The following is a 12,928-nucleotide window of genomic DNA, read 5'->3' on the forward strand; positions in this document are numbered from 1 at the left end:
TCCTTTTATGTAAAACTGCATGCAATTAATCGAGATAAACATACGTAAAATACAATGTTTGAGAAAATTTAATGAAGTAAGATATGCAAAATAACATTATTAATTACAACGAATCCGCGATGTGAATATAAGTAAAATGCTGATATGATTGTCATATTTATTACCACGAGTTAATTTTCATTTTATAATCTCTTCTTTCAAATGAGATTTTCAATTGATCTCATTTTGTAGTTCATTAAATTAAGTAATTGTCCCTTTATATATATAAAATAAGACCATCAGGTCCGTGATGATTGCCCCCTATACCATTGAGCACATGTGACTTATGTTTCACTGAATCTTTTAATTTGGGATAATATCCTATCTTATTGAATCTTTTAATTTCCTTAAATTTTTCTTTCGATGTAAGATGTGTTGCATTTAAAAATCAAATAAATACATGTGTGTCGCACATTTGAATAAAAATAAAAGAAAATTTGAAGGAATGAATTGAAAAGGACTCTTTCTCCCATATCTATTTTCGGGTTTATTTGAGATCCACTTATTTTGTTGAAATTGAAAACTTTTTTTGCTTAAAGTATTGTAGATAAAAGTAAAAGTTAGCTGAAATAGTACAGTAAAACCCGTGAATAGTAGCAAAAATAAGCTGAATAGTAAAATAATTAAGTTGGCAAAAAATATTTTTGCCAAACACACTCTTCATCAAAGAAAAAAATCTATATTGAAAGTGAGGGAGTTGGTTTTCTATTTTTTCTAACTTGTTTAACCTATATTAAGATAGAATCACCATCCTTTCCATTTTTAACTTAGAATAAAGAGAGTTTATTTTATAGTTAAATGATGAGTATAAAATGTTATATCATTCAAAATTTTAAATGACGTATCACTAAGGGTTTATTTAGGATTGGTTTATTTTGCTAAAACTGAAATTTTTTTACTAAAAGTACTGTAGATAACGGTAAAAGTTAATTGAAATAGTATAATGAGACTCATAAATAATACCAAAAAATACAGTAGGGTCCATAAATAGTAGCAAAAATAATTTGAATAGTAAAATAAACTAACTTTGCCAAACACTCACTAAAAGTACTTTTATATCTATAATATTTAATTTGAATTATAAAACATATCCATTTCAAATGAATCCAGTCTAACACGATAGCACTTGATTATATCTAGTGCATGAGAGTTGGATGCACTGCAACTGCAACACTACTTATGGCCCTGGCTTACTCATCTATTGCACCATGGTCCATGGATGGTGCACTCAGAATTACTCATAATGTAATTGCTGCTTCGTCTTTAATATTTGGTACCAATGAGATGGCCGTACGTACGGTGGTATTCACTCTCCAAGTCGCAATAATATGTAGAAGTGTAGCGGAACACAAGGAAAGATCCCTCCAAAATAGCAACCAGCAACCTCAGATCTCTCTGCTGGGATATTAACTGAAAAGAGCTAGCTGTTACATACAACTGACGATTAAGTTCACTGAGGCCCATCCATTTAATGCAGTCTTGAATTGCACAATCTATAACCAATGCCATTAGATATGAAAGATTCTACAGAAAAATAAAAGGAACTATCATTCTACTGTTCTACCTAGTTTGTTTGCCTTTTTTTTGGGGGCGGGTTTTCTCTTTTTGTATGGCTAGGTTTATACTGATGTTCTGAGTCTTCTGACCTAGATCTACATTGAAATAAATAACAAAATTTTAAAGAAGAAAAAGTAGTGGTGGTTAATTAATAATTTATACTACTGCAAAAGATATTTCAAGTAATCCATTTTTTTTTAATTAAAAGCTGTTAAAGTTATTATGAATTTTACAATAAAAATGTAAAAAAGAATATGATTGTTGCCATATCTTAGATATCAATAACATATATAATAAATAATTTTTTTTGGTTAAATTGGATATTTGGTCATCAAACTTTTTTGTTTAAAATATTGTACGTACTTATACCATAAAATGTTTCATAAAAAGCTCCAAAATATGATCATCTTATAGATGAAATATGCTAACATAACAAATGGAATTTATGAAACCGAGATCAATTTTTCCATTTGCCATGTCAATATCTACCATCAAACAAATGAGGATAAAAACCTTTTTCATAAAAGTTTTGAAGTATAAGAACTAAATTAAAACATTTTAAAATATGAGGAAAATTTTGAAACAATTGTCAAAGTTTAAGGGCTAATATGCAACTTAACCTAAAATTTTAAATTACTCTTTTTTTTTTTTTTGGTATTTTAAAAATTGATATGTTAATTTATAAAGTCTATGGGATAAAATTTAGAGTAAAAGTTGTTACACATATTTCTTATAAACAAATTTTTTTTTTTACTAAAATCGTGAGTTGTAGACACATTTTCTACTATAAACAGTATATATAACAAACATTACCCTTAAATTATAGTAGCTATATCATCATTTGAATAAAGGTGACATGCATAATGGTTAAAGGACTTCTCACTATTATTAGAAAGTCTTTCTTATGATTACATTTGATGCATGGGGCTGCAATAACATCTAGCTAAACTAGCTAGTACTAATTAAGAGTACTCTAAGAGATAGAGAAGACAAAGTTTTACTACACTTTCAGAACACAGGTGAACCAGAGGACGAGGCATTCACCAAATGGAGTATACTGTTCCAGTAATTCTTATTGTTCTCCTCAAAATTACCACCGCAACTTTTGTCCCCATTGTCCAAGCTGTCTCCTCCACCCATCAATGTGTTATGTTCTTCACAATTGTAACCAAAGATATCCGTGAAACCTTCCATGATATTTGAAAGTTGCATGTTGTTTTCATTCACAGCCCTAAAAGAGTCACCAATTATCCATGCACTTTCTGTGGTGTTAGTAGTAGTAGTTGTTGTTGTGGTACTACTATTCATATCCTGCAATGACATTGTGTTATCCATTTCACATGTGACTGAGTTTTTGGCGAAATCAAGTGCTGCACTCACTGTGTTTTCATTGAACACAACGTTTGGGATAGTGACAGTGTGGTCTGCGAAGCTCAACGTGGAAGTTGGAGATTCAAGGTCATCACAACCTATAGGGAACATTCCTGGACTTATTGACTTTGACCACACTCCTTGCCAAGCTTTGAGTACGTCTAGGCACGGTGGTGGAGGGTTTTTGTTAATAAGCTGAGTCTGAATCTGAGTCTGAGTCTGAGTTTGAGTCTGAGACTGAATAGGGTTAGACACCACAACAAGCTTGGACTCTCTCACAAGTCTAGCTTCAGCTTCAAGACGTGCACTCTCCCACTGAGCCATGTGGCTTAAATTGGCTGCATTTTTGGAGTTGCCACTGCCTGAGCTGAGTGCATCGGTTTTGGGCTTGTGGGTCACGGGATCAATGCCCATTTTAGTTAGTCTTTTCTTCAAATGTGTGTTCCAATAGTTCTTGATCTCATTATCGGTTCTCTTGGGCAAGTGAGTTGCTATAGCTGACCATCTGCAAAAGAAAAAAAAATCATATAATATATATATGGATCAATAATTCATCTATGTCACACAAATTTTGTTCGATGTGACCTAGTATAATTGACACATAATAAAAATAATAGTCGATAACATATAGAATATCATTTAAAATTTTAAAATAATGTGACATTATTTATACATTTATATTTATAATATTTAACATAAAATATAAAAATATTATTTTATATGAAAGTAATAATATTATTTTAATTATAATTTGCCTAATTCAACAAGTTACGAAAAAGATAATATTTCGACAAACGACAATGAAATTAATGATTGAGATCAGGAAAGTCGACAGAGAAAGGTACACTCATTAAAATCTAATAAGTTTTGAGGAAAAAGATAACCAGAGGTGAGTTTGAATAGGATTTTCCTCAACCACGTGAGTGGGACAGGGTCGTTTGTTATTCTTAAATCGCATTCTACTTATTCCTCAAAAAAAAAAAAACAAATCACATTCTACTTTAGTGATCATATGGCTTATTATAATTTTTTATGAGTACTGTCTCATATTTGTGATTAAGCCACAATTTTAGTTGCTTAAAATAGTTTGTGTGCATCAAATTTAAACTATTTTTAAAAGATGTGCAGACATGCAGTCTGGTGCAGCAGAGTCTTTTGAAATTTTGGTCTACTCCTTTAAGAGCTCTTTTACATGTCTTTTCCTCTTTTAATTTCTGAACTCTTGCTGTTGTCTGACTGTATAAGTAATTTATTTGAAATTTTAATAAAACCCGACAAACTAACTTATAATATGTTAACTTTTAAATATAAAATTTAAAAAATAATAATTAAAAATGATTTATTAGATCCTTTATTTAGTAATAATCACTTCTTCTTTTTTTAAATCAAGAAACTTAACAAGTTGGGTCTACCATCAACAACAGCACACACTCAGGCAAAAAGGCCAGACTCAAAACAACAAGAGCCTCCAAAGAGGTTAACAGCATTAGTAACACCAAGCTCAAGTAGACCAACAAAAATCTTAGCTCCAAATTACCACATTCATTATTTCATCAATTTATAATTAAAAAAAATTAATAATAACTTTAACATCTTTCTTTTAATAATAAGACAAAAAATTCAAATAAGTAATAATAAAAGACAAGAGTGGGTCTGTGAAAAAGGAAAATGATTATATCACAGTCACAGACACCGTTTTTTTTGTTTTGCTAAAAAACACAGACACTATAAATAGAAATATTTGTAGAAACCTTTGACTTTTCTTTTAAAAAAAACTAAAGATTACCTGTTTCCAAGAAGAGCGTGAAGCTGAATGATGGTTTGCTCTTCCTGCAAACTGAACTTTCCTCTTTTAATGTCTGGTCTGAGGTAATTAGTCCACCTCAGTCGGCAGCTTTTCCCACATCTCTGAAGCCCTAAAAAAACCAACCAAAAAAAAGAAAAAAAACCATGAGTTTAGTGCCTTTAGAGGAGTTGTAATATTTGGCTATATCCATACTACAAGTATACACTATAAAGGGTCCTCATAAATAGAAAAATCACCAGCTTTTGCAGGCAAGGCTCGCCAGCTTCCATGACCATGTTCTTCAATGTAAGCCAAGAGCTTTTGGTCTTCCTCAGGAGTCCATGGACCTTTCTTTAACCCCACCTTTTCACAACATGGAGACCTGCCCATTTTGGAGTTTTGATAATGACCAAGTAAAAGAACTTTAGGACTCTCTAGTAATAGTCCCCACAAAGAGAAAGAGAAAGAGAAACTGAGAATTATAGGAAGTACTGTTTGGGAACGAGGAAAATGAAGGATTGGAGTAGTGAAGCTGATGGGTCGGTCACAATATATAGAGGATAAGAAATTAAATGTGACCTTGACGAACCAAAAATTTTAAGTCATGACTATTATACCCTCAACCTTCTACATATAATGAAAAACTACAATACTATATTCAATTTCAAATCCCCTATATTTCTGCATGGCCAGCCTAGCTATTAAGTACGAAAAAAATGGAAGTTAGCTTTGTTGGTAACTCACATGTTGTTCATCCACAGGCTTATCATTGCACACGATCTGGTAGGTGGGGGCTTTAATCAAACGTTTGTCATGGTTCAATCATAGCAGTTTTATTTGTTTGCATCATTTCATGTGAGTCTAATTGTCAATATATGTATATATATACACATATAATCTATAGGGGTGTGTGTCACAAAGACAATTAAAAAACAAAGAGTCCCTATCCCAACAATCACAAACATTTCCCAAGAAAAAGGAAAAAAAGAAATTGAAAAGAAAAAAGTATATGCTAATAATTTTCCCAACTAATTAATTCACTAGGGACGTTTGTACATGGTTCTGATATGCTAGAAATTTTCTCCTTTAAATTCATACAGTACGAAAAGGGTCCAATATATATTTGCGATTTATTATTTTATATTTATATTCACATCTTCTAAAATCATTTCTAGAAAATAATACAGATTGATAAAGATATTTGGAAAAAAAAAAACAGAAAAAAGAAGAAGAATAAAATTATAAAAACTCTATGTAAATAAAATAATATTAATTGTATCAAAATAAAAAAATATTTTATTAATATATCAAAAATATTTTAATAATTTGCGAACTACTTGAAACTTCAATAGTTAAACCTAAAGTAAATTACACTATCTTAATGATTAGTTAATGAGTTATATGTCAATTTTTTTTTTTTAATTTTATGATGTGTAATACATACATATATTGAATCATATTGGGCAAACAAGACGTGTAATGTGTATGAGTTTTACCATATTAAAATATAAATTATGATATCTATTAAAACTAATTAAAATAAATATTTTATTTTAAATGCATATCTTATATTTTAAATGCTTATTCTTTCTTCTTCTTTTTTTTTTTTTTTTTTGTATTGTCACTTAAAAAAAAAATGCTTATTCCATTTTTTTTTTTTGTATTATCACTTATTTTTCAAAATATTGCAACAAGTGAATACATTCTCCTTAGGATTATGTGTATAATAAAAGAATTCTCACTGCACTATGAATAAATTAAAATTATTAAGCTAATTTTACTTTACATGAACTCTATTAATAAAGTTCCAATAATTTAAAGTACTATTTTGGTCTAAATTCTCTTATCAAAAGTTAAACTTTACAATAAATTAAATTTTATAATTTATTTTAAATTATTTTATTTGTCTACGATAATTCTTAGAGTTGATTTAAAATAAAAATAAAAATCTTACATGATATACTTCTGCATATAATTTGAGGTAATTTTTTTTAATTAAATTTTTAACGTTTAATTTCACTTATATTTGTATCTTTTTTTTTGCTTTACATATAAAATTACTTAACCCGTGCATCTCTATTTAAATGAAAACTCATGTTACTTTTAATATAAAAAATAATTCTTTAAAAATGTTGGTATTTTCATTAACTAAACCGTACATGTCCTTCTTGAAAACAAGCAAAAATTTCAAAATAATTTGTACAAGTGTATTTCAAATAAAGAAAATACCATACTCTCAAAAAAAACCACAAATTAAATGTATTATGGATCTGTTTGGATATAATTTATTTGCTAAAAATTAAAAATTTATTGTTGAAAACACTATAAAAAATATTTTTTAAAATATATAATACTATCCACTTACTACTATTCACGTGTTTCTGTATTTTAGGTGATCTATAAACAGTGGCATGAGACCAGCTAAAAAACCCAATGCCAACTTCAACGCAGACAGATTCCTAAACAAACGCACACTACAAATAATTTATTTTTGCAGGGAAAAAAAAGAGAGTATAGTATTCCTATCAATTTAACAAGAGTAGTACATGGTGGGTACTGTTTTCTGTAGAAACAGATGTCAGAAATGATAAATGTTAGCACTGTTAAGCCGTGGGACCAATTGGTTTATGGCTGCTTCGAGTATAGGAGGAAGCTCATATTCTATTTCTATGCCACGGGGAGAAATTTTGGTGAATCCCCAGCAAGCATTAATAATTGTGTGTGATTTTTTTTTTTTTTTAATTAAAGATAGAAACTTTTTTACTAATATATCACTGTATCATACTTTTTGTTTAGACAATTTAATTATTACTTATAATCAAATGATAAGTGCTAATAAAGTTTTTTCCTCTTCAAATATTATTGGAGTAATGATAGAGATACAAATTTTTTTACAAAAGTTTTTACAAAATGTTGATGTGGTGAGTAGTAAATAAAAAAGTGATGTTAATGATAAATCTAGGTAGAAACCAATATGAAGTTGACTACATTAACAGTTTGTAAAAATTTTGTAAAAGAGTTTGTAACTGTAGCATTACTTATATTATTAATGTACTAAAAAGAAAATTATTGTAATTTAAATAATAACTTATGCGTCCGGTTGTGGGTTCCAGATAGCTCAACTGGTAAAGTCTCTGATGGTTGTATAAAAGATCTGAGATTCAATCCCCGCCTACACCAAAAACTGATTGGTATCTTGGTCTAATGATAAAAAATCATTATCAGGAGCAGACGCCGTAGGTTGAAACTCTCTCTAAAAAAAACTTATTCCTCCTGTTAATATATACACAAAAGAAAAAATTTATGACAATTGCTTTTACTAGTTACTCCTATCAAATAACAAAAAAAAAAAAAAAAAAAAATTGATGTTAAATAAATAAATAGCGATTATTGGTTAGGATCATTTACTCTTGATAATAAATATACACGAACTTTAAGCAGCTACACTAAAGATGGGCGTAGAAAAAGTACATACATTGCCGTAAAGCAATTTGTGGCACTTATCACACATAATAATTTACATAATCACAATTCAAACACACACACACATACAAATAAATGTCCTTTCAAGTTTCAACATCTACATCATTCTTATTTTTAATCAAACATTGGGAAATCTCTAGCTTTGAGGTGTGTTTTCTAGTGTTTTAATGCCCATTTGAGGTTGTTGTAGAAAGTATAGTTTAAGTTATAGAGCTTTTATACAAGATAAAAATTCTACTTTAACCTAATTTAAGTATATATGTATGTAAAGCTCCCTCTTGAAAACTTGAACTCCGGCCCTTACCCCTCACACTCCATAAGTATTTATACTCGTAAAGTGACCATCGCACTAAGGGTGTGTGGTGGTTTTACGATAAATAGATTTAACTAAAAACATATAAAGATTTAACAAATTATAATGATATAAGAGACTTTGAAATTGTAACACCAATTTGATAACTAAATTGATAAAAGGCCTTTAGATGAGATAAATGGCTAAAATAATTTTACAAAAGTGTTTTAAAATTTCACGCTTGCATTCAATTAATAGCTAGTTTTTTACTGTTATTAGGTCCAGTTAACGGGTGCCTTTAAAGTATCTATTAATTATCAATTTTAGAAGGGGTAATTACACTTCCCTTTCTTAAAGTTTGAGAAAATGACACTTCACCATAAACTTGAAAGGAAAAAACACTCTCTTCCCTTGAGATTTGAAGAAATTAACACTCATCCCCTTCTATTTATATTAGTAGTGAAATATTTCAAAATTTTTATAAGAATATCTTCACAAAAGTTTAACCATGCATGGTTAGTAAAAACATAACTGATAAATTTATAATAAAAATGCAAAATTTATAAAGCACCAAAGCACTTAAAACGACACTCTCCATAACCCGTTGAAATTGAAAAAAAGAAGAAGTAAAGTCATACTTAATATTTTAAAATACACTTTAATTAAAATTTTAAAACAACTGGTTCTGAAATTGAGGATAATTTTGGAAACTTGCCCTTAAGCAAAGGGCAAGTTAGTACACACATTTTCAATTTAATTTAACAAAAATTGATCATACAAATGTCTAGAGGGGAAAATGCTTTTTCCCTTCAAGTTTGAAGTGAAGTGTCATTTCCCCAATCCTTAAGGAAGGGGAGTGTAATTACCCCATTTTAGAAAAAAAAAAAAAACAGTTATTTTTTCATTTTCCCATAAAAAATTTCATAAAATGGTTTATCAATGGATGCCCAAAGGAAATTTGTTATTATTGTTACCATCATATATATCACTTTCACACACACATGAAATAGGTAATTATCATGTATCGTTTTGAAAAATAAGCATGGATATTTTGTAAATTCATTATTTATATTGAAAGTTGGACAAATGCACCAATGTTATAGTTTGGAGTTACTAATACTAAGTAATTATGTATTTATGTTTGTGCATATTTGAGAATCAATAAAATTTCCGTCTTTACTACCAAAAAAAAAAAAAAGGTTTTTAATATCTAGTTTTAGTTTTAAGTTATTTTTCAATGTTATGGGAAAGCAAAAGCACTTCAAAAAAATTAATAAACATGTAACAAGTTTTGCTAAAGAGCTTTAAAAGTTTAAACTACTTACTAGAGTCTAATAACTGATCAATTGGTTGGTATCCCTTAGTGTTTCTAAGAGAAACATTCATAATTTTGTGAATATGTTTTAATAGCTTGGAGCAATTTAACAAGATGGTTTTCTTCAAATTTGTATGTTGGTTTTGATTCAATCTTACATTGTGGTATCTGCTGTAAAACCAAAAATATATAATTGGAATACTAACATGTATCTTTTGAACTACAATTCTCTCTCTCCCTCTCTCCTTTTTTATTTATATATGCTTTAAAAAAAAAAAGACTATTTGGGGACTCAATTTACAAAAGGCTAACTAAACCAGGGGCAGCTCCACGTTGAGACATGGGTGGTCATAGGATCTTGGAAAATATATATTTTTTATATATAAATTTTAGAACTTTATGATTTTTTACCTTGAAAAAAAATGTGTGACCACTTTAAATTTTTTTGGGCCAACATAATTAAACTTTGGCAACAAACTTGGTTGTATATTAATGTTACAACTCCACTTAATATTTTTTTATTAGAGATGTGAATTTTGACAAATCCATCATTGGATTACATTTTTTTCTTATATATTTCGTATGCTTATAAAATTTCAATAAGATCAAAGATTAATAGCTATGTTATCAATCAAATATTAAAATTTTGAGTTTTTTAAGTCTAAAATTAGACATAAAAAATAAGTTTATGGATAGAATAGTAAATAATATTCTATTGACATTAAATATTTTAAAAACACAAAGATCATACAATTCAACAATTATATTTTCAAAATATGTAAGCATATTAATTTTTTTTAGTAAGAGTTGTAGCCAAACTTTGTCCTTAAACTTTAGTCCCCTTAATAATAATAATAATAATAATAATAATAATAATAATAATAATAATAATAATATATATAAATGAATAAAAGTATATCATACATGATACAATTTTATTTCAAACCAAGTTAAGTGAATCTCCTTCAACTCATTATCTGACAATTCCAATTATCATCCTTAAGTAGGATAGAGTTAATTAGTTCCTTCAACCTAACTACTACATGATAACTTAAAAAATTACTCGTGTACTTTTGGTTACATGATCTATTTAATAGTCAAGCGACTTGTTTGAATGATTTAATGACACACGTGATTTGATACTGATAGGCCAAAAACTAATTGACCCCTTGTGATTAATTAATTGATTAATTAACCAAGTTTATTAATTAACCAAATTAACATGCAAACGCGTGGTAGCACAAACAAATCACCAATAAACTAATTATGCAGCGGAAAATAAATTTGACACGATGATTTGTTTACGAATGGAGAAAACCTAACAGCAAAAACCCCACCGGTTGATTTTCAGGTCACCACTCCCGAAATTCCACTATTATCAAAACAATTAGTTACAAGTAAAGGAATCTTAGTACCTTATACCAACTTATAGTTGAACCCTTACCCTAATATTCAATTGGACTTATTTTGTAGTGACAATTTCCCTTTTTGATGCACGGCTCCCAAGTACGTGACTAACTAATGCGTGGATCCCAGTACGCAACTTTAATCACCAACTAAAGTTGTTGGCTGTAAAGTTCTTCAGTTCATCCCAAAGATGAAAATCAAGAAGATGCTTGCTCACAAAACTCTACGGTGCACAAACACAGCAACTTCTTCACAAAAATGATGAACTAGGGTAAACTCTGTCTCCGGTTACAAATTTCTTGAACAAATTTTGCTCAACACTTGTGCAACTTGTGTACACTTTGATGGCCTTTAAAATAATCCTTTTATATGTCTATGGTTAGAAGAAAAGAAAGCCTAAACACATAATTACGGATTAGAGTCAAAACAGAACTAGAATTCTATTTTTCATAAAGCTCGACAGATACCTGTCTGTCGAGATGCTGTCAAGCAGCTATCGAGCCACGGGGTTGGAACAGCTTCTTAAACTTGATGGATAGCTAGCTGTTGAGCTTTAATGAACAGTACTTCTTCAGCTTGAATCTTGAACAGACTTGCATGTTTTCAACACTTAATCTTGAAACACAGTTTCTTGAAGTATTAAACACATCCTAGATCTACCCAAATGCAAGTAAAGTACGTTTTGTCAAAAGATTAGCCAATTACATAAAATAGTGACGTATTTTCCTTACAAGTGAATCACATATGTCCTAACAATCTCCTCCTTTGGCAATCTGTAACAAAATCACAACAAAAAAATGAACATATAAAAGAAGTCATATATTACTCAATTTATATTCACTTGTTAAATGCAATAAAATCTATCCTAACACAAACTCTTTAAAAAATTTGTAAGAAAATAGTTTATGGCAAGTAGACTTTGACAACCTATATTTTTAAAACACTTTAAACAAAACTCATCAAGACATCTTTGTGTGAAACAGAAATAATAGATTGCATACACGTAATAAGAAGCATATGCATAAAGAGAGAAAAGAAACAACACATGTAAGGGTAGGTGAAAGAAACATACATCAACATATATAAAGAAGATAAGTATAATGTATATCAAAAATGGTCACAAGACCCATGTACAAGAATAAATGTATCTAAAATAGAGAAAAGAAAAAGATACAAGTAATCCTCACTACATCCCTCAAAAAATCAACACTCCCCCTAATGAAATGTCCTATACTAACTCTTCCCCTAAGAATGACTACTCTCATATCCAAAACTACTCTCCCTTTTTGTCACAAGTGACAAAGGATAAAAGTGTCAAGTAGACATCTCATCGGTAGAGTTAGCATCTCCATCATCATCATCCGAAGCATCATCGTCATCACCATCATCATCATCCTCATCCTTAGAATCAGAAGTCACTAGAAGAGGTGGAGGAGACGCCTCAGGAGCAAAGCCACCCATAGCCACCTGTCGTCGTGCAATACAATCGACACGAACGTTCACCTAATACAGCTTTGTAAAGAGTGTATCAAGGCAAGCATCCATGTGCTGCAGCTGCGCTATGATGTCTCCTAGAGTCACATCGCCCTTAGAAGAGGAAGGAGCAGATGGGGATGGAGCAAAACGAGACGGAGCTGAACGGGAGGGAGGAGCTGCTGAATCCGATTACCGTGACCTA

The 12,928-nt window shown here is 29.8% G+C and overlaps 1 protein-coding gene across 1 annotated transcript; it reads right to left on the reverse strand.

Moving 5' to 3' along the window:
• Positions 1-2,460: 2,460 nt before the first annotated feature.
• Positions 2,461-5,289, reverse strand: LOC115978934 (transcription factor MYB16-like). The gene is made up of 3 exons (XM_031100859.1): positions 5,011-5,289; positions 4,754-4,883; positions 2,461-3,472 (listed from the first exon to the last, which is right to left on the reverse strand). Exons 1-3 carry the CDS (start codon positions 5,141-5,143, stop codon positions 2,605-2,607), a joined length of 1,131 nt encoding a protein of 376 aa, XP_030956719.1. The 5' UTR covers positions 5,144-5,289; the 3' UTR covers positions 2,461-2,604.
• Between the last annotated feature and the right edge of the window lie 7,639 nt (positions 5,290-12,928).

This window comes from Quercus lobata, chromosome 3, assembly GCF_001633185.2.
Source record: "Quercus lobata isolate SW786 chromosome 3, ValleyOak3.0 Primary Assembly, whole genome shotgun sequence".
Lineage (NCBI taxonomy): Eukaryota > Viridiplantae > Streptophyta > Magnoliopsida > Fagales > Fagaceae > Quercus > Quercus lobata.

Excerpts from the sequence above, each read along its gene's own strand:
- LOC115978934 (XM_031100859.1), bottom strand. The coding sequence starts at position 5,143 with ATGGGCAGGTCTCCATGTTGTGAAAAGGTGGGGTTAAAGAAAGGTCCA. Across the intron at positions 4,884-5,010 it reads AGCCTTGCCTGCAAAAGCTG|GGCTTCAGAGATGTGGGAAA; the intron begins GTGATTTTTCTA and ends TGGTTTTTTTAG. Across the intron at positions 3,473-4,753 it reads CACGCTCTTCTTGGAAACAG|ATGGTCAGCTATAGCAACTC; the intron begins GTAATCTTTAGT and ends TTTCTTTTGCAG.